The 26,075-nt window shown below is 37.6% G+C and overlaps 1 protein-coding gene across 2 annotated transcripts in view; it reads right to left on the bottom strand.

Annotated features, from left to right (window-relative positions):
* Positions 1-26,075, bottom strand: part of METTL8 (methyltransferase like 8) — an 88,646-nt gene that overhangs the window by 31,129 nt on the left and 31,442 nt on the right. The window contains exons 1-2 of one of the 2 annotated variants that reach the window (XM_036255023.1): positions 17,594-17,606; positions 14,685-14,839 (exon numbers count right to left, since the gene is read on the bottom strand). In XM_036255023.1, the coding sequence (XP_036110916.1) occupies positions 14,685-14,830 (146 nt within the window). In that variant the 5' untranslated portion in view covers positions 14,831-14,839; positions 17,594-17,606. Of the gene's footprint in view, positions 1-14,684; positions 14,840-17,593; positions 17,607-26,075 lie in introns of those variants that run through there. The other variant, XM_036255022.1, reaches the window with a different exon arrangement.

Below are 26,075 nucleotides of genomic sequence, written 5' to 3'. Positions count from 1 at the left end.
TTGATTGTTTCTCTTGGGTAACTGCAGATGAAGTTAGGAGCTGGGCATGTTCGGAATCAGAGGATCTCAAATGTGAACCGTTTAGTAGTGTGAGCGGCACAATTAACTGGGAAGGGACTAGAGGAAGGGAGACCAATTAGAAGGCTGTTGCAGTGATCTAGGAGTAATGAGTCCCAGGACTAAGGTGGTGGCAATGAAAACCAGAAAGGAAGAGCGGAAGAAGAGAGACCGAAAAAATAACTGTTATATCCTGGAGATTAACTAGATGTTGTGGGGAGTAGAATAAGAGTCAGGAATAATTTCAAAGCCTTAAAACTGAATATTAAGAAAACTTGGGGTAACAATGACAATGTGTTTGGGTAGAATGATGATAAGCTTGGTACTATTTTGAGTAATGTGTATGCAATCAGATATGAGAGGGGGTACTCCAGTGACCTGTCTATAAATATACCACTGAAAGGTGAGAAACTACTATCTTTTAAGGACTGAAACTGGTATACTGAAGTCCCCAGGGAAATCAAATGAAAATGTAACACTCGGAATTTCACAGATGAAATTTTAACCACCCATATTCAAATAAAACCTAATTATTTAAAACCAAATGAATAAGATTAGAATAGATTTGTTTTGACTTATTTTAATATATATGAGCAATCCCATAAATAACTTTGAGCTGGCAACTATACTTTGTATTCTGTACATGTAAATATACAGGGTGGGGCAAAAGTAGGTTTACAGTTGTTCATATGGAAAATAATACAACAAATAATAAATAACACAAGAATAAACTCTGTTTCACATACTCACAACTGTAAACCTACTTTTGCCCCATCCTATATATAGAATATTATTAAAGGCAACAAGTCATTTATTTAAAAACTCGTATTATTGTCCTGGCTGGGTGACTTGGTTGGCTAGAGCATTATCCTGTACACAAAAAGGTAGCAAGTTCGACTCCCAGCCAGGCCACATACATAGGTTGTGGGTTTGATAACCGTCAGGGTCTGTACAGGAGGCAACTGATCAGTGTTTCTTTCTCACATCAATATTTCTCTCTCTTTCCCCCTTCCTCTCTTTCTAAAATCAATGAAAACATCCTTGGATGAGAATGAAAACAAATACAGTATTATTAAAGCTGGGACAAGTCTCTTATCTGTAAGTTTCTACAACATATAAGAAAGAAAACAGAACAATTCATTTACCTGTAAAGAATCAAGCTCTGAGACAATGAGAGTATATGTGGTTTTCAGCTTTAAGCATGTTTTAAGCTGTTAGTTTATCTTGCCTCTTCCTGAGTATTTAATAGGTTTAGCTATTTCTTAAATTGCTCTAACTTCCTTACACTGTTCTTTATGTTGCTTCATTTTCTTAACTGCTAAGTGAGGGTAATATTATACCCTAAGCCACTACAGAACAGACTTTCCACTGTACAGTTACAGAATCCCCACTGAAACCTATAAAATGTTCCTACTGTATTTATGGGACTTCCTCCAGACTTGCAGCTTTATGGTAGTTCTTTATATTAGAAAAGTATGATTCACATATACCCAAACCCAACAGACAGTAATAAGAATCATTCGAGTTTATAAGTAATAAATACAATTGCAATATAATTTAAGCACAGAAACAAATAACTAACAAACAAACTGAAAATAATCAGGTATTTAGCAACCACAACCACAACCACCACTACTACCCAAGGGAAAAAAAAGCCTTATATTGTTTGACCTATGAATTGTACTTCTGGGAATTTATTGTAACAAAGTAACTCAAAAGAACAGAGAAGTTCTTTATAGAGAAGTATCTGTACAATGATATTCCCTGGACTACCAAACACAACAGCAAAAAATTAAAAACCTCAGTGATAGGGTAATTAAAAAATTATGATAACTCAAAGGAATATTATACAAACATTTAAAATGATAAATATGAAGGTTATGTAATAATGTGAAAAAACATTTATGAAATAACATGAGGTTAAAACAGCAGATTCCAAAAATACGTATATATGTATTATAATCATAGCTATATAAAGTTATACACACATTGGGTGAAATAACAATTATGCTAGAATAGTGGAATTAAGAAGTAACTGTCTTAAAATTTCCTTTATATTATAAAGCTGTTTCAACTAGTTTTTTTTAAAACTATATTTACATAAAAAACAATACTGCATGTTTAAGATATATAACAATGGTCGCTAACATTTTACATCATCCCCCTTGGGGAAAAACCCAGCAATCCTTATAGTAAAAAGGAGACAATGTTTTCTTAAAAAAGAAAAAAGCCCTGGGCAGTTTGGCTCAGCGGTTGGAGCATCAGCCTGCGGTCCAGAGAGACCCAGGTTCGGTTCCCGCTAAGGGCATGTGCCTCGGTTGCAGTTTGTCCTCAGCCCTGGTTGGGTTGTGCGGATGGCAGCCACTCGATATGTCCCTTTCACATCGATGTTTCTCTCTCTCTCTCTTCCTCTCTCTCCTTCCCACTCTATCTGAACAAAAAATTGAAAAATGTCCTCAGGTGAGGATAAAAAAAAAAAAAAAAGAAAGAAAGAAAAGTTAAGAAGGAGAATTGCCCTGACCAGGTAGCTTACTTGGTTAGCATGTCATCCTAACACACCAAGGTGGTGGGTTTGATCCCCTGTCAGGGCACATACAAGAAACAACCAATGAATGCATGAATAAGTAGAACAACAAATCGCTGTCTCTCTCAAATCAATAACCCTCCTGCCAAAAGAAGAAATGAGTAGAAAATATAAGATATACTAACATTTTTTTGAAAACTTAAATTTGAAAAAAAAAAAAATCTCAAAAATAAAATATAGGATTTTTGAGTAAGAGATTTTAATTTCTTACTGGTAGAATCAGTCTTATAATTTTGTGGTAGTCAGAAGTCTTATGACCTCTGTTTGTGCGTGTATTTCCTATTCCTCTGTACGTATGGTGCAATTGAATGATGATTCCTTACTTTAGCTTTAAGTTGATGGCTATAACAGCATAAATAATTGTGCATCTGGCTTGCTTTGGAAAAGTTAAAACATACATACTTATACACATACCAATTGTTTACCTTGAGTACTAATGTTTTTGAGAAAATCCTACCTATAGAAAATTCTGCTGAATGTAGTATCCCTTCCTATTTTAATTTTAACAATCAGATGAAAACCAAAGTACCCAGCATAAGTAAGTTATATGGATAGAATGTTTTGTTTGTGTCATTTACTGTGTATGCAAAAATCTCGTTATACAAAAAAATTTAAAGACAATTTTAACAAATGTATAAGGTAACTAGTGAATGAAAAATAAAATATTGTTGCGGCCAGTGTGGCTCAGTTGGTTGGACAGTTGCTGGTTCAATTCCAGGGGTATGCAGCAGGCAGCCAATAGTGGTGTTTCGCTCTCACATCGATGTTTCTCTCTCTCCCTCTCACTTCCTCTCTCTCTAAAAAAAAAAGCAATAAAATATTTTTAAAATAAATAAAAATAAAATATTTTTAGGTAAAGGGAAGAAATAGAATTTATTAGTTTCAGCTTAAAACTATTTCAATAACCCTTAATTCCATAATAAAGTCATATTTAATATACAGGTATAATAACAGAAAATTTTAAAGAGAAGAAGTCTTGCCTGTCATTTATATATCCTAATAAGCGCCACCTTGTTTTGCTCAGTGGTGAGAGCATCAGCCTGCAGACAGAAGAGTCATGGGGTTTGATTCCTGGTCAAGGGCACCTGCCTCAGTTGTAGGCTTGATCCCCAAACCCCATCTCTCTCCTTCTCTCTCTCTCCCTTCCTCCCTCCCGCTCTATCTAAAAAAAAAGGAAAAATATCCTTGGGTGAGGATTAAAACAAAAATCCTAATAAATTAACAGTTAATTTTTCAAGTTCCCTTCCTGTATTTGTGTATATACAAACACAAACATTTTCCTGTATAGCTACAAAATCTTCATAATTGTGATATAAAACTTCTGTATAGGACTTGTGATTTTGGCCCTGACAGAGTACCTATTAATGAGCTTACCGGTCTGCCATAAATAATACAACTGAATAAAATATATAAAGCAACTGTTTTTAGGCATTTCAGAGAATGAAGGACTGTGGTCCTTAAAAGAAGAGAAACACAAAAGGTCATTCTCCACTTTCAGCCTGGCTTTCTGCCTGGGGACACATTTTGGACTGTAGTGCAGAGGTGGAGTCCAAGCAGAGAAGAGTGTCTCACTGAGTGGCAGTTTTGTGACTTGAAAAGATGGTGAGACTTTGTACAGCAGAATATTGAAGAGGAAGCTAGACAGAGGAGAAGGACCTTGAAGTCTGCAACAGAGTTCTCCTAGGGTTTTTAGCTAGTGTGGGCTATTCACTCACAGGACAGACGCCACTGGGCATAGTGGAGAGGATTCTGGGGGTGATGGGAGAAAAAAGAGAACGGACTGGACATAGGCGGTGCAGTGTTTGGAGCTATAGAATTCTGGCTAGGGCAGAATGAAGAGACCTTTCTGAACACCTCAGATGGGCAGTTAAGACCCCAGAAAGGCCATGCCATAGGAATAAGAGCCATACTATATTCAGGACAATACCAAAACAGTCTCACCCTAACAACACCTCAATTTAAATATGATCTGACCAAAAGAATATTTGACAGTAATTTAATTACTTGTCAAAAAACACCTCAACCTTAAAGGAACACAACATAATCCAGATTCATATAAGATATTATAATGACCACCATACAATCAAAACTATAAGCATGTGAAGAAGCAGAAAAATGTGATCCCTAATCAAGAGAAAAAGGCAGTCAAATACAAACTTTGAGAAAAACCAAATATTGGAATGAGTATACAAGGACTTGATTATTTTTATTTTTGTTAACCCTCACCTAAGGATATTTTTCCACTGATTTTTAGAGAGAGTGGAAGGAAAGGAGGGAGAAACACTGATGTGAGAGAGCCACATTGATTAGTTACCTCCTGCATGACCCCGACTGGGGCTGAGGATCTAACTTGCAACCAAGATACATGCCCTTGACTGAGAATTGAACCTGTGACCCTATGGTCTGAGGGCCAATGTTCCAACCACTGAATAACCAGCCAGAGCAGTATGCAAGGACTTTAAAACAGCTTTTCAAAATATGTTCAAAGATTTAAAGGAAGAGATGGATGGAATAAATGAATAAATGGGGACACCTCAGCAGAGAAATGGAAGCTATTAAGAGAAAATTCTAGAACTAACCCATATACAATATATGAAATTCTAAAATAATTGGGTAGGCTTAGCAACTAGCAGATACCAAAAAAAGAAAGGGTGAATAAACTTAAAACTTTAAAGGTGTATAAATTATCAAAACTAAAGAACAGAGAGAAAAAATATTGGGGGAAAAAAGTATGAGTCTCGTAACCTACAGGATAATATAAATGGGTCTAAGAAACAAATAAATTAAAGACGCAGAAATTGAGATGAGGGAGTGAATAAGAAAAAAACTGAAGAAATACTGGCTAAAATTTATCCAAGCTTGATTTAAAAAAAAAAAAAAGGCAACCAGTAAATCCAGGAATCACAGCAAATCCCAGGCAATATAAACATACAGAAAACTGCCAAAAAACAAAGATAAAGATAAATCTTTTTTTCTCCTTTTTTTTAAATCGTCACCTTAGGATATTTTTTCCATTTATCTTCAGATAGAGTGGGAAAGGGAGAGAGAAAGACACATCGACTGGCTGCCTCCCACACGACCCCGACCAGGGACCGAACTGAGGTACGTGCCTTTGACTGGAATTGAACACACGAGACTCTGGTTTGGCAGGATGATGCTCTAACTGCTGAGCCAAACTGGCCAGGGCAAAACTATCTTTATAATAATATTGTTATTTGCCTTTTTCATTGTGTTGACATTTGCGCCAATGGTATGAAAACAATGGTGGGTAAAACCGCAAATGCCTCAGCATGAAAAAGTGGAGGAACTAGTGCTTATTGTATTCTATACTACCATTCAGTGAGTGGTAAAGAATAATTTTTCTTTTAAAAAAATTCAATTCAGCCCAGTGTAGCTCAGTAGATTGAGCGTCCTCCCATGGACTAACAGGTCCCGGTTTGATTCCCAGTCAGGGCACATTCCCGGGTTGCAGGCTCGATCCTCAGTGCGGGGCATGCAGGAGACAGCCAATCGATGTATCTCTCCTTCTCTCTTTTTCTCTCTCTAAAAAAGTCAAAAGAAACATTTAAAAAATTCAATTCATTGAAGAATGAACTTGATAAAGAAGTAAAAATTATTTTATAAAATGCTGACCCTTGGGCACTTTTTTTAAATCCTCACCCAAGGATATTTTCTCAAATATCTTCAGATATAGTGGGATGGGAGGAGGGAAAGAGAGAAACATTGATGTGAGAAGGACACATCAATCAGCTGCCTCCCGCACAACATGACCAGTGCCGGGGACTGAACTGCAACTGAGGTACGTGCTCCTGGCCGGAATCGAACTGGTGACTCTTTGGTCCGTGGGCTGACGCTCTAACTGCTGAGCCAAACTGGCCACAGCAGGTACACATGTTTTTAATATGCTATGTGACAAAATGGGAAGCATGCATGAAGCACTTCTGTTGCATACTGAAGTATGATGACTGACTTGTAGAAAAGTACTTGTACGAATGTTCACATTGGGAACTAAGTGATCTGCCTTTTTTTTTTTTTTTTCATGGAATTCTATTTTTACCTGAAAGAGCAATTGTAGACAAACTATAGTTATTCGGATGTGAGTACTTAGCAATCTTAAAAGTAAATAAAATGAACCTATTACGATTTGTTGCCAAAGATAAATTTTGTGCTTTTGAGTAAAAATTAGGATTTTGAAAAAGTTATGTCCACAACCATGTTTGATAGCTTTCTAATACTTCAGAGACTTTTCATGATGAGAACAGTGGTGATATTAACAAATGTGATTTAAAAATATTGTATAGTGAAATTGTCAGCATTTGGTAAAGTGACACAAAATATAGAACCAAACTTTTCCAAATTATCCATGTATGATGTTATAAAATGATGCACAGGTAAAAGATCCACTTGCCCTGGCCGGGTAGCTTAGTTGGAGTATCATCCTGATGTGCCATAGTTGCGGATTAATCCCCTCTCAGGGCATATACAAGTGACAACCAATGAATGAATACATGAGTTGAACAACGGGTCGATGTCTCTGTCTCTGTTTCCCTTCCTCTCTCTCCAAAAAAAAAAAACAATAAATAAAAATAAAAAATAAAAAGATCCACTCAAAGTGCATGGTGTGCCAATGGATTATAATACATATAGCAAAGTACCAAAAGTTCATTAGTACTGTTTTTTGGATATGGTTTTACATTCATATTGCAACTACAAGACCACCATACTTGAGATTTAGTGGTAGTTTTGTAGTTACAATATAGAATATTGATAGTGTAATATCAAGAAAAATACCTACAATTATCTTAAAAGGCTTCTTAAAAACTCCCTTTCTTTACAAGTACTTATCTGTGTGAGGCTAAAATTTCTGCAGATAATTCAACCTAAGCAACATATCACAGCAGACTGAATGAAGAAGCAGATATGAGAATCCGGCTTTTCCATTGGGCCAGATATTAAAGAGGCCTGCAAACATTTAAAACAATGCCACTCTTTGCACTACATTTTTGCGAACAAATAGACATTTTCATTAAAATATGTAATTTATGTTAATATGTAATGGGTTTATTGTTGCCTTAAAATGAATTAATAAATACTTTTAATGTTTCAGTTTTAATTTCTAATATAGACTCTACTGATAGATATAATCCACATAAATAAAAGGTCTTTGGGGTCCTCAGTGATTTAAGTGTAAAGGGGGTCCTGGGACCAAAATGTTTTAAACTATGGCTCTAGAATAACATCTAAAAATAATGCAAAAATATATAAAGTCAGTAGAGAAAATAAAAGATGAAACAAACAAAAGAAAAACCCAAAAAGATAACTGAAAAAGACTGTATTAATTTACAGTGCTACCAGGATTTGGTGTTATCTTAAATCTCTCTCCCTCTCTCACAAGGTACTGTACTGTTGCAATGGCCAGTTTGGCTCAGTGGTTAGAGCGTCAGCCTGAGGTCTAGAGAGGCCCGGGTTTGGTTCCCGCTAGGGGCACATACCTCGGTTGCAGTTTGTCCCCGGTCCTGGTTGGGTCGTGCAGGAGGCAGCCACTGGATATGCCCCTTTCACGTCGATGTTTCTCTCTCTCTCTCTCTCTTCCTCTCTCTCCCTCCCACTCTAAAAATGTCCTTGGGTGAGGATTAAAAAAAAACAAAAAACGGTACTGTACTGTTAAATTTGCATTTTTTTTGTGGTTGTATATTTTCCCATATGCTCACATGTACTTCCTATTGGATTAACTTTCTGTCTGTTACCCATTTGTCCATAAAACAAAAGGGCATCACACTTTTCTAACAATACAACAAATACTCAGATGTTAACCTTGATGTATGGCAGTGGAAAATCATTTAAATTTTCTGTCTCTCAATTTTTGTATTTAGTTACATAAGAATGATAGTTCTCAAAACAGTGTACAATTAAGATTAAATACTTGGAAATTATAATTATTCTATTTTATCAAATCTAAGATATCATTTTCTGTATCACTAAGAAAAAGAAACACTTCCAATTCCAATTGTAAGTATTATGATTTCATAGATGTTAACTGGTGAAAAAAATGTGAGTTTCAGAATGAATGAAATATAGTGTTACAGGTATATCAGCTAATACAGTCATGCACCACATAAGGATCTTTAGGTCAATGACAGATCATATATACAGTGGTGGTCCCATAAGATTATAAAGGAGCTGAAAAATTATTATCTAGTGATATCATAGCTGTCGTAATGTCAGAATGCAATGCATTACTCACGTGTTTGTGATGATGCTGGTGTAAACAAATGTTCTATACTGCCAGTTGTATAAGAGTATAGCACATAAAAAGCCAGGTGGCTCAGTTGGTTGGAGCATCGTTCCAAACAGCAACCAAAAAGTTGTGGGTTCCATCCCCAGTCAGGGCATGTACAGAAAGCAATTGATGTTTCTTTCTCACATTGATGTTTCTCTCTCTCTCTCCCTAAAATCAATTAAAAAATATATATGTACTTGTATGAACATATGTTTTTCTCTAGGGTAAATAGATATGGAATGGCTGAATCATATTAGGTATATGTTTAATTTTTTAAGAAACTGCCAAGCGCCCAGCTGGTGTGGCTCAGTGGATTCAGCATCATCCCGTGGACTGTGAGGTCCCGGTTTGATTCCCAGTTGGGGCACATGCCCGGGTTGTGGGCTTGATCCCTAGTGGGGGATACGTGGAGGCAGTCATTCGATGTTTCTCTCTCACATTGATATTTCTATCTCTTTCTCCTTCTCCCTTCCTCTTGCTCTAAAAAATCAATGGAAAAAGAAAAAAAGAAAAAAAAGAAACTGCCAATCTTGTTTTCCAAAGTAGTTTTCCCATTTTATACTCTCATCAGCTGTGTAAGAAAGTTTCAGTTCCCCTACATCCTCACCAACACTTGGTATGGTCGGTATTTTGAATTTTAGCTCTAAGAACTGTAGGTAAGGACTGCATAAATGCTTATTATTTACAAGCCTTTAGGTCTCCTTTTTAAAACTGATTTGAGAGAGACAGGGGGAGGAAGACAAAGAGGGAGAGAGAAACATCATTGTGAGAGAGAAACATTGATCGGTTGGTTGCCTCCCGTACTCATGCCAACTGAGGATAGAACCCACAACCTGGGTATATATCCTGACTGGGAATCAAACCCATGACCCTTCAGTGTATAGGACTATGCTCCAACCAACTGAGCCACACAGGCCAGGAATAGATAGCTTATTCCTATGTGTTGCTTATTTACTATGTGTATATACTTTATATTGGATATCCACTAATTTAATCCTCACAGCAACCCTATGAGGGTAGATATTACTATTATTATCCCATTTTAAAGATGAGGAAACTGAGGCACAGATAGATTAAGTAACTTCCCAAGTTTAGACAACTAGCCAGTTTGTGCTCTCAACATCTAAACTAGACTATCTCACCCAGCTGGTGTGGCTCAGTGATTGAGTATCAACCCAAGCACCAAGAGGTCATCGGTTTGATTCCTGGTCAGTGCACATGCCCAGGTTGTGGGCCCAATCCCCAGTGGGGTGCATACAGGAGGCGGCCAGTTGATGCTCTCTCTCATCAATGTTTCTCTCTCCCCTCTCCCATCCTCTTTCTCTAAAATCAATTAAGAAAACAAACAAACAAACAAACAAACTAGACTGTCTCTAATGACAAATGTCATAATGAAGTTAGACAAAGAAAATAGTTATCTGCATTAAAGAACTGTGCATGAAACAGGGTGAGAAGAATCAGAGATAAATGCAATGATCATATAAAGAAAATGCATACTATATAATAAGAAAAACTGTTGATATCTGAACTCAGTTGGGATTCTGGAAACAATCTATTATTCAAATGGGTTATATAATAGAAAGTCATTTCACGATATGCAAGTCCTGCCTTGGACCTACAGAGAATGGTTTAGTTCAGTATGTTTTAAACTAAAAGTCACAACTCTTAGTAAGTTGAGAAATCAATTTAGTTAGTCTAACCAGCAATTAAAAAGAGAAAGAAATGGCCCTTAGAGTGTCGGCCTGCAAACTGAAGGGTTGCAGGTTTGATCCCTGGTCCCAGTAAGGGTTGTGCGGGAGGCAACCAATAGATGTGTCTCCCTTATATCAATCTTTCTCTCTCTAAAAATCAATGGAAAAATATCCTTGGGTGAGGAATAACAAAAGAGAGAGAAACAAACAAACAGTAGAATAGACTAAATGGAAACTATTTGTCTATTTGTGCATGTCTCACATGTAAAAATGGGACAGGAAACTTTTTCCTGTTTCGTATATGTGCATATGTTATGTGTACATGTACTGGTCCGTGAAGTAAGCCATATTTTTAACTGTGGATCATGCCAAAAAGCTTGAAAGCCACTGGCCTGGCTGATTTAGTCATATGATAATACAAGTGTTTGCTTTCTTGTAAATTTCAGGGTTCCCCTGAAAAGGTGCTACACACTTACATTTAAAAAGCATGGAATAAGGAGTGCTTTTTCCAAATAACTGTTTAAGCTGCTGAAACTGTGCATGTAATTAATACCACTGAACTGTTCACTCTAAAATAATTAATTTTATGTTATTAAAAAATTAAAGCCTATAGGCAGATGTAAATACTAGTGATACAAACATTCAGAAGGAGGGCAAACCTTTCTTAGGATATTAGAAACTGAATAAAAAGGGGTCTATTTTTCTCAAAAAAATTTTTAAAGGGTCATATATAGAATAAATAGTCCTTATTAACTAAACTAGATGCTAAAGAGAAACAAACTATAGACAATTCTGACTAACATCTCTGAGAGAAAATTAACATGTTTTTCTAGAAAGAATTTAAAAAAATGAAAATTCAGCAAGGGAGGAAACATTACTCCGAAATATCAAGGAGAACACAGGAAGGAAGGAAGAACTTGTGGGCAGCACCTGGACTTGAAGGCAGGGGAAAGTAAACCAGCCTTCTGGTTTTCAGCTGGTGTGAAGCAACTACTTTCCTCTTTCGTCGTCGTCCCAGTGTAGCTCTGCCTTTGGAAAGAGGTCACTAGCGGTGTCCTGGCACAGGCTGGAAAACCCCTAGTGGGGTGTTGCTAGGGAGAAGAATGTCTGACAAGACTCAATCCCGATTTCTCACACTGATCAACAGAACCCTGAAGGTCCTCCTGGCTGCTAGCGCGAGGGCTGAGGAGTGGGAGAGGGAAGGGGCGGTGACGCTGTCAGTGCCCTAGGCCTCCACGCCCACTTCGCTCAGGGCAGGTTTGCTCTTACCTTTTTAAATATTGGGATTCCAAGTGAAGACTTCACTTGGAAAAAAAAAAGTCTGCTGCTAAAGAAAAGTCTGAAAATCATTAGACTGGATCAAAGATTCCTAAACCTGGCTGCTCAACAGAATTACTAAAAGAGCTTTTTCAAATCACAAATTTCTGGGCCATACCTCTCGACCTAGTGAAATAATAACTCTCCAAGGGATTCTTGTGCAGCAGCCCAGAGCTAGTCCACTGAGCCAGCTGACCTTGCTTCCCAGATGGCCTATGGCAAAATAGAATTTAAACGGGTAGGCAGGAATCTTGCACAAAAGTGTTGGTGGTAGCAGATGGAAAAAGAATACAGACAGCTAAATCACTGGAATCTAATGAAGAAACAAAATTGGTGAACGAGGAACTTGCCTCGGACCAGAAGATCCTCTAGGGGTTTATTTGCCTAGCAATGATCTCACAGTCTACTATAACTGTCCATACTGGTGATGGTAGTAAAAATGGTTTTAGTTCAGCAACTGTCCAAAAAAGTATAATGTGAGCCACAAATATAATAAAAAAATTTTAGTAGGCACATTAAAGAAAAAGTGATATTAATTTAAAGATATTTATTTAATTCCATATACCCCAAATGATATAATTTTAACATATAATATAAAAATTATAAATGATATATTTTACCTTTTTTGTATTAAGTCTTCAAAACGTTACAGCATATCTCAATTCAGAGGAAGCAGGTTTTAAGTGCTCAATAACCTCATGTGTCCAGTGGCTACCATACTGTACAGTAGAAGACTAAATAATAAATGGTCAATCTACTTCCTTTAAAAATTGATATTCTGACCCTGGCCAGTTTGCCTCAGCGGGAGCATCGGCCCATGGACCAATGAGTTGCGGGTTTGATTCTGATCAAGGGCACGTACCTTGGTTGCGTTTGTCCCTGGCCCTGGTCGGGCTAGTGCAGGAGGCAACCAGTTGATGTGTCTCTCTCACACAGATGTTTCTTTCACACTCTCTCTCTCTCCCCCCGTCCCCCTCCCTCCCACTCTATCTGATGATAAACTGAAAAATGTCCCTGGGTGAGGATTAAAAAAAATAATTGATATTCTGTTGCAATAAAAACATAAAAAGCCGCCCTGGCCGGTTTGGCTCAGCGGTTACAGTGTCGGCCTGCTGTCCAGAGAGACCCGGGTTCCCACTAGGGGCACGAACCTCGGTTGCAGTTTGTCCCCAGCCCTGGTTGGTTGTGCGGGTGGCAGCCACTCGATATGTCCCTTTCATGTCGATGTTTCTCTCTCTCTCTTTCTCTCTCTCCCTCCCACTCTACCTGAACAAAAAATGGAAAAATGTTCTCGGGTGAGGATAAAAAAGAAAAAAAACATAAAAAGCCCACGAATCACTTTCCTAGCCCTAGACACACTGTTCCCGTAGGTAGTCAGAAAAGAATTTTGTCTGCAGATATCATGCTCAACTCTTCTTCAGCCCTGACCCCTGTCCCTCTTCCCAGCAGCAGAGTCTGTGTTCAGGACATTTCCTCCAGAATTTTCTGCTCACAAAGTCTATTCAAAATATCTAAAACTAAATTCACCATTTTCTTCCAAAAAAAAAAAATCAATTTACCTCTTGATTTCCCTATTTCTATTAGTCATCTAGGATCAAAACTTCAATCTAATGCTTCCCTTTCCTTTATTCTACAAAAGCATCAAGTTCTATTTATTCTTCCTTTGAAATTTTTCTCTCACTGGCCCCATCCTGCTTGTGGTTCTACCTGCTGATCTGTGCAATATGCTGTTACCAAATACATTTACTTATTAAAATAGGTAAAAAGTCATTTCTCTTCAGTGGCTCTGTGCCTTACCCCTCTGCTCTGCATTCAGGACCACGCACAATCTTGTTCCCACCCCTACACTTGGCTTGTATCGTTCCAACCTAATTGCTCACCAGTGTCCTAGAAGAACCTTTATTTTGGCAAATTATCCTGTTCATTGTTTCCTGATTATGCCTTATACTTCTTTATCTCTGAGTTGTATGACTTTCTACCCACCTAGAATGCCCTTACTCCAGCTTTAACTATCCAGGTCATTATTCCTGACAAATATTTATGTCTCAGACACTAGAGTAGGTACTGGAGATGTAATAAATATCCTAATCTCAGTTTCCCCACTTAGAGAAATCTTCCTTTATATGTCAATTATACTTCAGTGGAGCTGCAATTAAAAAAAATCTTTCTGACTATGTCAAAACAGAAGTGATTTTGCATTACTGAGTTGTTCTTACAAGATGTATACCTGTATGCTTATAAGAACATGCCGAGACCTTAAAATTTGCAGCCTTATATTTGCTAATTATCAAATTTCCTATAAATATCTTCTATCTTTCCAAATAGAGGGTGGATTTCCTAAAAGCATGGACTAGGGTCACATCAGTGTGTTTTCCTGGGTGTTTAGTTAGCAGCAAGTACTGAATACACATTTGCTGACTGATAAGAAGTACTTCTTTAGAAGAAGGACCTGTGGGGCAGGAGGAGGAGTCTACCTAGAAAAGGGGCTCAGAGTGATACATTAGCAAATCAAGATCAGGGATAAGCAAGGTGGGCCTGCAAGAACCTCAAAGCTGAGGAAAGCATTTGGGAAGTTTCACTTTTCCTATTCCATTTGCAAAGAAATTAGAACTGGCAACTCCTAAGTTAGGATCAGTTAGCCTCAACCACATAAATTAAATGATCAGCATTAAAAATCCTTTCTTGGCACTAAATGAAAATAATACCACAGGTGATGTTTATTATATACAATATCAGACCTAAGAAGATAACTCACCACATGTTGTGTTCAAAAACTTTGGCTGGGTCAGTTAAAATCCTTGATCCCAGAGGGGCAACTGGGTGATAACCACTTTGGTATCTGTGTGATACCTTTCTTATCCTTAGACAGGAAACAGAATTTCTCCAAATCCCATTCATCATAATCAGTACCTAAAAAAGTATAAACAATTAATTAATCAATATGGATTAAACAGTGTATTGTTTATCTAATAGCCAAAAACTGGTCCAAAAGGTTTACAACCTGCAAAAGGACATGCAAACTAAATAATAATTTTTTTAAAATCTTCACCGGAGGATATTTTTCCATTTATCTTCAGATAGAGTAGAAGGGAGAGAAAGGGAGAGAGAAAGAAACATTGACGTGAGAGGGGCACGTAGACTGGTTGCCTCCTACACTATCCCAACCAGGGCCCAGGACTAACCACAACCGAGATACGTGCCCCTGGCTGGAATTGAACCCTCGACTCATTGGTCCGTGGGCTGACGCTCTAACTGCTGAGCCAAAATGGCCAGGGCCAAACTAAATTTTACATGAAAGATGGGCATGATAGCTTCTTTCCTCAAGTATTTTCAGGCTGAGAGAACAGAAAAGAATATTTATGTGTGCAACATTGGCTGGTATTCTTTATAAGTCACGGCCTTGACCAACTTTGCCTTGTTTGGTGTTTGCTTATTTAATTTTTAGCACACGGCCAAAGCATGTAAGCCCAGAATATGGATTTTGTGTATTAAAAAGTTTTCTTAAGTGATTCATTATTTTTGTTTTGGAATTCTAGTAAAACCTATTTCTAGGGGATACTCTGTGACCACTAGACCAAAACCCTAAGTACAGTAGCAGAATAATAAAACAAATGCATTGTGTCATTCCCTGGGCTGAGCTAAATAATATAAAATTAGTCAAATAAATAAGGAGATACTGTATTAAGATATTATCCCAGCAATTCTTCTTCTTTTTTTTTATCCTCACGCAAGGATTTTTTTTTTTTTTTTGCATTAATTTTCAGACAAAGTGGGAGGGAGAGAGGAAGGGAGAGAGAGAGAGGGAAACATCGATGTGAGAGAGACACACGAACTGGTTGCCTCCCGCACAACCCCAACCAGGGCCGGGGACAAACTGCAACTGAGGTACATGCCCTTAGCAGAAACCAAACCCAGGAGTCTCTGGTCTTCAGTCCGATGCTCTAACCACTGAGCTACCGGCCAGGGCTTATCCCAGCAATTCTTAACTCTAATAACCCCGCATACAAATACTTTTAAGAAAAGTCAGTAGCCCTAGCTGGTTTTGTTCAGCAGTTAAGAGCACTGGCCCTCAGACCAAAGGGTCTCAGGTTTGATTCCCGGTCAAGGGCACATACCTGAATTGCAGGTTTGATCCCTGGCCCTGGTCAGGATCATGGGGGAGGCAACCAATTGACACACTGATGTTTCTCTCTCTCCCTCCCTCCTTTCCCCTTTCTCTAAAAACCAATGGAAAAGTATCCTCAGGATTAACAAACAAACAAACAAAAAAGAATAGTCAGTAATACATTTGCAAAATAGATTTCCCTGTATAAAACACATGCTTTAATTCTAGTTCATCAATTGACTAGCCAAATCTATCCCCATTGCTGGAAGAATAACTTAAACATTTAAACAGTATGTCATCTTCATTATGTATGGGCAAATATATCAGTTTAAAATGTTTATGAAAAAGTATCAAAAAGAAGCTCTAAAGAGCTTACTTTTTCTAGTAAGAATCCATTGTAATACTGCTGGGTATTTCACTCCCATTCAGTTGTTGTTCATCACAACATTCAGCCTAATGCTGTAAGCTGTCAGGTAGAAACAGATGCTGTGAGGTGTGTGTACATAATACACATTAGAGACTATCGAAGGTGCTATTGGGCATAAAAATGACATGTATTGTACACCCTTTACCACCTTATTGAAAGTCAATGGGTTTTAAGACCACAAATTCCAAAATGAACTGCAGAATGTCAAAAATATCTCATTGTGTTTTTGAACATAAAATTCAAGATTTTCCTTTTGGAACAAAAAAGGGGGGGCTTAGTTATACACACCAAAAAAAGACTGTAATGGTTCTATTCAAATGTGACTGAGTGATGAGAAATGAAACATTCAATAGCTAGTGCTGATCTTGTTTCTTGTTTGTTTTTCCTTCTCCACTAAATGCAAGCTCCTTGGTGGAAACAAATGAAGTTAAATGCTCCACCTTTCCTCTGATGTGTCTTTGTTCTTTTCTCCTGCCAGTGTGCCACGTACAACTAACAAAACCCTACTCACACAATTATTTTTAGAGCTCTCTTTCTGCACTGAATACTACGCATAAAATACCTGCTGAAAAGAGAAACTGATTACACCTAGAGAGGCAATTCATGCTCAAAAGTATAAAATGATATAAATGTATTCCACCCAGAAAAGCCAAATCAAAATGAAATTTCAATCCTTCAAATAATCATGTAATACTTATCTATATCTATCCATATAAAGAGGAGGAAGAGAGAAAAATAATATATGAGTTTCTCTTACTATAAATGACCAAGAATCTCTAGAGAGAGTTGGAGACAAAAAGTCATAAGCAGACTGGATATTAACCAATTCAGGAAAAGGTCAGAGTTGTGTGTGCTTTGCATGATGCCAGCCCACAGAGAGTATAGTGTGGCCAGGACCTAAATATGTGGCAATTTGTCCTGCTTAGGCAGCTGTTTTTCTAATTAACCACATAAGCATCTTTTTCTATTTTATTAATTATCTGTAACAATCACAGCCTTGCATTGCTCTTTATCTTTTTATTATATAAATATATAAATTTATATAATAGCCCTGGCCGGTTTGGCTCAGCGGTTAGAGCGTTGGCCTGCGGTCTGGAGAGACCTGGGTTCGGTTCCCGCTAAGGGCACGTACCTCGGTTGCAGTTTGTCCCTGGCCCTGATTGGGTCGTGTGGGTGGCGACCACTCGATGTGTCCCTTTCACGTCGATGTTTCTCTCTCTCTCTTTCCCTTCCACTCTATCTGAACAAAATATCAAAAAAATGTCCTCGGGTGAGGATTAAAAAAAAAAATTTAAATAAATAAATAAATAAATAAATAAATAAATTTATATAATATAAATACATAATAAAATTATAAAATTACATAAATGCCTTCTCAAGTAAATTGCAAACTTCAAAGGGCAGCACCAACCTGCTCGTGAATTGTTTGACTGATTACACAAAAATGATACTTGTTGGATATAAATTTAATTGGAAGGAAGTTACTTCATATTTTCCAGGGTGGCTCCTAAGATCCTTACAGGATGGAAGAAGGAAGTGACAGAAGAGTGTGGCAGCACACAGGCAGCTATCCAATTATATTGACTACAGGGATGAAGAAAATGTTCTTCATGTTATGACTATCATGATGGTTAATGTTTACTAGGCCATGGTTCCATTTTGTGATAGGAAAGAAAAGAAGAGCAAGATTGACCAGAATCCTGGTGGAGAAAGTTTGTTTCTGCTACCAGAGTGTCCCACTCTGTTTACGTATCCTCTCTTAACTCTCTTTTGGCATACCCTAATTTGAATATCTATTTAACTAAGATATTACTTGCAAAATGAAGCTGTATGGGTAAGTAGCCTTTACATTTTAAATAATACAAAGAGATACAGCTAAAAATATTCCATTCACCAGAAGGAAGGCAAGAAAGGAAGAACAGAGGAAATAAAAACAGATTGGATTAGTAACCAAATACCAAGGGGGCATATTTAAATCCAACCATATCAATAATTACATTCAATGTAAATGGATTCTAATTAAAAGACATAGACTGTCAGTTTGTATGTAAAAGCAAGACCCAACTATATACTGTCTATAAGAGCAGCACTTTAAAGACACAAATATATTAAAATATTAAGAAGAGATAGCATGTAAATACTGTATGAAAAATATTGGTGGAGCTGTATTAATAGACAAAGTAGACTTTAAAAAGACTATTAAAGAACTAAAATGGGACATTTAATAATAATAACCCAATTCACCAAGACATAATAATCCTAAATGTGCATGTACATAATAACAAAGCTTTAAAATACATGAAACAAAAATGGACAGAATTTTTTAAAAGAATAAATTAACAAATTCACAGTAACACTTAGAAATTTTAGTATCTGTCTCTCAGCAATAAATACAACAACATTCAGAAACAAACCATCAAAAAATCAATAGGTATGAAAGATTTGAACATTATCAACTTAAATGACACTTATAGAAAGAACACTATATTTAATAACGGCAGTATACACATTCTTTTTAAGTAAACATGGAACATTTGCCAAGGCAGACCATATATCCTAGGCTATAAAACAAGCCTCAATAAATTCTAAAGTATTAAATCATACATAGTATGCTTTCTGACCATAATATTAAATGTTAATAATTTGGATGAATTGACTCATTAATAGATATCATTCCTTATCTCTGGTAATAGTAATTTTCTTGAACTGTACTTTGTCTAATATTAATATAACCCCACCAACTGTCGTATGCAGTGTTGTATACAGTATATCTTTTTAAAAAAATGTATTTGTATGTTTACATTTAAGTGTTTCTCTTACAGAAGCATATTGTTGATTCTTGTTTTTTCACCCAAACTCAAATTCCTAAATATTTAGAAATTAAGCAACACCCCTGGCCAGTTTGGCTTAGTGGTTAGAGTGTCGGCCTGTGGACTGAAGGGTCACGGGTTTGATTCCCAGTCAAGGGCATATACTTCAGTTACAGGTTCGACCCCTGGCCCTGATTGGGGTCATGTGGAAGGCAACCAATCGATGTGTCTCACATCAATGTCTGTCTGTCTGTCTGTCTCTCTCTGCCCCCCTCCCACCTCCCTTCCACTGTATCTAATAATTCAATGGGGGGGGGGGGGAATTAAGCAACACATTTCTAAATAACCTATGGGTCAAAGATTTACATGAGTTAGTAAATGTTAAGGCAAAGTAGAAAAAATTTTAACTAAATAATGAAATCTTAAAATACCAAAATTTATGAAGTGTAACCAAAGCAATGTTTAGAGGAAAATTTATGGTTTTAAATGCTTCTATTAGAAAGAAAGAAAGATCTCAAATCAATGATCTCAGCTTAAATCATATAAAGGCAGAAAAATAGTAAAGTAGATGCAAGGTAAGTAGAAAAAAGGAAATAATAAAAAAGCAGAAATCAATGAAATAGAAAATGGATAAAACAAGGAAAATCCAGCTCAAAAGTTGGTTCTTTGAAGAGTAACACAACTGATAAACCTCTGGCAAGACTGATCTCAAACATTTTTTTTTTTTTTCAGAAAACACTTCTAACAACAGGAATGAAAGAGGATATCACCAGAGACCCCATAGGTTTTAAAGAGCCAATCAGGAGATACTATGAACAATTTTATTCCATTTATTAGATAGTACAAATGCCTTGAAAAACACAATTTACCAATAATAACATACCAAAACAGTACAGGGAGAAAAATCTAAATAGCCCTAAATTTATTAAATAAATTAAATTTGTAATTAAAAAAACAAAAACAAATATCAGATCCATTAGAATGGCTATTATTTAAAAAAAAAACAGCCCTGGCTGGTTTGGCTCAGCGGTTAGAGTGTCGGCCCGGCCCGCGGACCAGAGAGTCTCAGGTTCAGTTACTGCTAAGGGCACATACTTCTGTTGCAGTTTGCCCCCAGCCCCAGTTGGGGTCATGTGTGTGGCAGTCACTTGATGTGTCTCTCTCACATAGATGTTTCTCTCTTTCTCTTCCTCCCTCTCTCCCTCCCGCTCTATATGAGGACAAATGCAAAAATGTCCTCAGGTGAGGATAAAAAACAAAAACACAGAAAGTAAGTGTTGGCAAGGATATGGAGAATTTAGAACCTTTGTGCATTGCTGGTGGGTATATAAAGTGGTGCAGCTGCTTTGGAAAACAGTATGACAATTCCTCAAAATAGTAAACATGGAATTACTGTATGATCTGGTAATTCTACTTTTGGATATATACCCCAAAGAAGTAAAAGTAGGGACTCAAAAAGATATTTGCATACTATGTTTACAGCAGCATTATTCACGTAGAACAAAGGTAAAAACAACCTGAATATCCATTGAAAGATGAATAAACAAAACATGATATATACATAAAATGGATATTATTCAGCCTTTAAAAAGAAGGAATTCTGCGTGGTACAACATGGGTAAGCCTTGAAGACATTATGCTAAGTGAAAAGAGTCCACCACAAAAGGACAAATGTTGTACTGTATCATTCCTCTTACATGAAGTTCCTAGAGAAGTCGAAAATACAGAGAGACAGAAAGTAGATGATGGTTGTCAGGGGCTGGTGGGGAGGAGAATGGGGTTAAGTGTTTAATGGGTATAGAGCTTTAGTTGGGGAAGATGAAGGTCTGGAGATGAATAAATGTGATGTTTGCACAACAATGCGAATGTCACTGAACTGTATACTTAAAAAAGATTAAAATGGTAAACTTTGTGTACATTTTACCACAACAAAATGCAAAGCAAGCCCGGCCGATGTGGCTCAGTAGTTAAGCGTCGACCCACACACATAGAGGTTGCTGGTTCGATTCCTGGTCAGGGCGCATGTCCAGGTTGTGGGCCCAATCCCCAGTGGGAGGCATGCAGGAGGCGGCCAATCGATGTTCTGTCTCATTGATGTTTCTCTCTCTCTCTCCCTCTCCTTTCCTCTCTCTCTAAAATCAATAAAGAAAAGATATATATATATTTTTTTTTATCCTCACCCGAGGACACCTTTCCATTTTTTGTACAGATAGAGTGGGAGGGAGAGAGAGGAAGGGAGAGAGAGAGAGAGAGAAACATCGATGTGAAGGGACACATCGAGTGGCTGCTACCCGCACGACCAACCAGGGCCGGGGACAAACTGCAACCGAAGTACGTGCCCTTAGCGGGAACCAAACCCGGGTCTCTCCGGACCGCAGGCCGACGCTCTAACCGCTGAGCCAAACTGGCCAGGGCAAGAAAAGATATTTTTTAAAAAGCAAAACAACAACAAAATCTTCTTTTGAAGAAAACCCCAGACCTGAGAGCTTTACTAGTGAATATCAAACATTTAAGGAAGAAATAACACCAATCTTACATAGACTCTTTTAGGAAATAGAGAATACTTCTCAATTTGTTTTATGAGACCAGTATAACCCAGATAAGTAGTACATTTGCATGAAAAAAATGTCTGAATATTGGCCACATTGTTACAATGCAGTTTTCCCACAGGCACTTAGTGCTTCTTATTATAGTTTCAGGTCATGAAGTGTTTGTCAGGAATAAAACCTGAGAATATCTAAAAGGGGGAAACCTGGGTAACAGTTTTCTAGGCATGTCTTGGTGTCCTTTTGTTGCTAAGGCTGATATTTAATTTAAATTATTCTAGTTCAGAGCAGAAAAAATACGAAGGCAAGAAGAATCTCTACAAATCCTTGTTAGGTGTTTGGGGTTTTATTTACTGTTGAAAGCACCTAAAAAGGTTTGTGGTCCTGATTCTTCGCTTAACATAGCTCAAACTGCTGCAAAACATACACTAAATGCCTGCCCTCCATTTAAAAGTTAACTCCTCTTCAATATATCCTGGGTTCTGAGCATCCTTTAACTAAATAAATTAGTGAGACATTCATGTGTTTACCTTTGTAACTGTTCAGCTTTTCTTCTCAGCTGGGAAGCTGGTACGGTTTTCATTCAGAGAAACAAGTATCATCTCGATAAAGTGGCACTAACATTACCTGAGAGGCCAGCATTAATGAGAGCAAATTAAAGTGCTATTGTTGTACTGTGTTGGATAGCGAAGGCCAACAGGTAAAAAACACTGAAGTATCAAATGCACTGCGTGGAAACTGAAACTTCAATTAACCCTGGAAATGTCAGTGAACTCCAAGGGTGACCATCTGTGAGGCAAACAGGTCAGGCAACTTGTACATCTTGTTTTAATCTTTCTCTGGATGATTATAATTTCAGGGTATAAATAAGGTTATTAGCAACAACAGAACAACAACAATTACAGTAAGCATTAACAGAACACTTTGATCACACTGTGACGTCAGTCACTCTGCAGCTTCAAAATGGGACTATACTCAGTGTTTGCTCTCCCTGACCACCCTTAAAGGTGGCGGTCCCATGTACTCATGCACAACACAAAAAGAGGCTACTGGAACTCACAAGTTATTTCTTTAAGGGATTTCATGAAAATCTATCTTAAACCTGTTTCAATCTAAAATAGCTGAAGGGAATACTATTCTAACTACTCTGGAAGTTGTCTCTACAAACATTATGCTGGACCAGAATGAAATCTGTTTTAGCTCATCCACCTGGCATTTCACATTTGCGTGTGCTAGAGCAACTTCTGGAGGCATTGATCAGACTTGGTGGGCTGATAAAGGATATTAAGTTGCATTCATATAACCAGTCCTTACAAATTCTAGGAAAAATTCACATGGATGAGATTAATAGAGTTCTGCCCTTAATGGGACTTCTGCTTTCTTACTCATTGCAGAGGTTCCTTAGTAAACTAGGTGAAAGGAGATGCTTGTACCTGTTTGCAGGATTTACCCAGTCATGTTTGGATGAAAGTATCAGTAAGGCTGCCCTGGCACAAAATGATATATTATTATAAATTCAAGTCATAACAGACATTAGATTGAAAACTTTGACATATAACATTAGGGAATAAAAGTGTCCAAATTTTACTTCCAAATAAAAGTGAAATTTTCATACTTTCAAAAGAATGTAGGCTTTAGTTAGGCAGAAGTTATAGCACAGATGTAATATGGAAAGAATGCATCTGAGTAGACAGCACACTGTAAAAGATCCTGCAGTATTTCAAATAGAGAAAAGTGGTGAGGGAATTGAGAAGACACACATCACACAGCACAGAACAGATGGGCTGAAGTCCAGAGGACCTGTGTGGTGCTGGTCAATACCTTGTATAAATTATAATGAGTGCTGCAATTGAGTTTTGGTAAAACATCAGCAGTCACACTATAATACTGTTAATGTGAATTTTATTGGCTTTGTGGTTGTATCTCTCTACTTATTTTGATTTTGTAGTTGATTAAGAGCTCTATGCACAAGAAGCTTGTACCTGGATTTATGTAACAGTATACTAAAAATATTTTAAGTCAACCAAGGGGTCTGAAATTTTTTTTTCTTTAAATGGATATTTACACATTTTTCAACATTGAGAAATACAGTATTAGAAGATTCTACCCAGAGCATTCTACTCTTATTACTCCTTAATAGCAGAAATACCCTCAAGAAGGGTAGAATCACCTCAGTTCTCCTTGGAAAGCAATCTCAGGTGAAGAGGTGAAGGGTTTAGACTAAACTGAATGCAGGCTTTGCCACTTGCTACCACATAACCTCTGATAAGATAACTGTTTGTTAATCTTAATTTCCTCAATAAAATGTGGCTAATAAGATTATTTCAAAATATAGGAAGGTTACAGGAGGTGATCTACGTAGCATATTTGTAGCATAGTGCTGGGTGCGTGGTAAGTGCTCAATAAACTTTGGTTGACATTATTGATATCATTAGGCTGGCTCTTCTTACAATTTCCATGGGGCTTCATGAGTACCACAGGATAGAACTTTCCATTATGCTTCTTAATTTAAATAGTTCTAAGTAGTCCGAACTTCCCAAGAAGGTGAAAAAGTAATTTACCAATGAAGTGGGGGTAGCAAGTGCTGAATATAATAATATTCAGAATATAATAAGTCTCAAGTTCAAATCTTGGCTCAGCTAACCACTAATCACAATTTTTGGTGAAGCCATTTACTTTGCCTGAGCCTATAGGTTCATTTGTAAAAGAGATAATTCCCAAGTCACAAAGTTCTTACACAGAACCTTATAAGCTACACAGTGTTTCACAAATGTAAAGTCAAATTACTATTCAGTAAATTCCACAATCATTCCTAAAGGGCACCCCTTAAAGCTTAAAAAGGAAAACACACACACACTAAATAATGAGAAACAAATACCATTCCCATGCCCCACTGTTGAGCAATCAGGTGTTGAGGTGGCCAATTAGGACAAAAAGCCAAACTGAAAGTAACAATCAAGCCTTTTATTTACTGTAACAGTGTAAGATAGAGACCAGAAGAGGCACGAGCTCACCAGTGTTCCATGTTTCCCTGTGGAATGGCACCAGGTAAGGATCAAGTAGATACAGCTCAGATGGGAGAAACTGTCTCCCTGCTCAGGAGCCCTGGAAAAAAAGACTCCTGCCTTTTTATAGCCTATGGTCTGGGGTGTAGGGAAAAGGAAAGAGCTAAAAGTGGAACAGTACTGAGCCAATGTGGGGAAAGTGTCTACACAGAGCCCCCAATAAGGAGTCCTCTGAATGCAGTCATCTGGGCTAGGAATCGTCAAATGACAAACTAAAACAATTTAGTACAAGTTGGATGTCCTTTACTCAAATAAAACCAATCCATGGATTGGGGGTGTCAACATAAGAAATGTCCAAACTGTGGAGAATTTTTTAGTTTATTTGAGCCAAACTGATGACATATACCCGGGGGGCAGGGGTGGGTAGGTAAGGGAACCAAGGGTGGGATTGGATTATGGGATAATTAACACAACTAATTATGTGCTCTATTGATGGGTTAATACCTCCTTGGAGGGGTATTACTTCCGGTATTTCAAAGGTGTCTTAACCTAGATGCACAATAACAACAGGCAGGTTTAGCTTAAAACCTTTCACTAAAGAAGTTACAGGCCTAAGGCATGACTACCCACCACAGCCTGCCCAGTTAGGGATTTATTATCAGATCAACCTGTGATGTTAGCTTTCATAGAACCCCCTTTTTCATCCATAGGGAACACAGTGTCTCACAAGCAATGGAGCATTCTTCCTGAGGGATCTGGGGCAAAAGCAAGAATTTTATAGAGCCTTAGAAGAGGAAATGAGAAAACGGCATAGTTGGCTAGGAGGGCGGAGATTTCCTTATAAGGCTAGCAGGTCCTATTTTCTAGGATAAGGTCCGTAAACTAGCTAACACTGAGTGGGAGGACTGTGATTGGTGTATGTTAGGTTTCCTTAACAGGTGTTTCCTGAGTGTGGGCTGGCGGGGCCACTGCAGACACCACCATTTGTGGGTCCTGATATACAAATTAACTTTATTGGAATGTAGATATACATATGAACATGGCTGCCTTCTTGACTGCAATCCTCCAGAACACTGCAATGCACTGGCTGTGTACCAGTTCTGGTGGAGAGGGCACCTTCTCCCCACAGGCCTTCCAGGAAAAGTCTTGTACTTGCCTATGGTCAGAACTGAAAGATCACGCATGGGAGTCTGACCTGGAGCCTGCTCCTCTCTGCACCCCCATCCTCAAAAGAAGAATACAAGTGTTCTTTA

The sequence above is a fragment of the Molossus molossus genome, unplaced genomic scaffold (genome assembly GCF_014108415.1).
Source record: "Molossus molossus isolate mMolMol1 unplaced genomic scaffold, mMolMol1.p scaffold_m16_p_11, whole genome shotgun sequence".
NCBI lineage: Eukaryota > Metazoa > Chordata > Mammalia > Chiroptera > Molossidae > Molossus > Molossus molossus.
The sequence above is the reverse complement of the archived record's forward strand: the minus strand, read 5'-3'. Positions and strand labels throughout refer to the sequence as shown.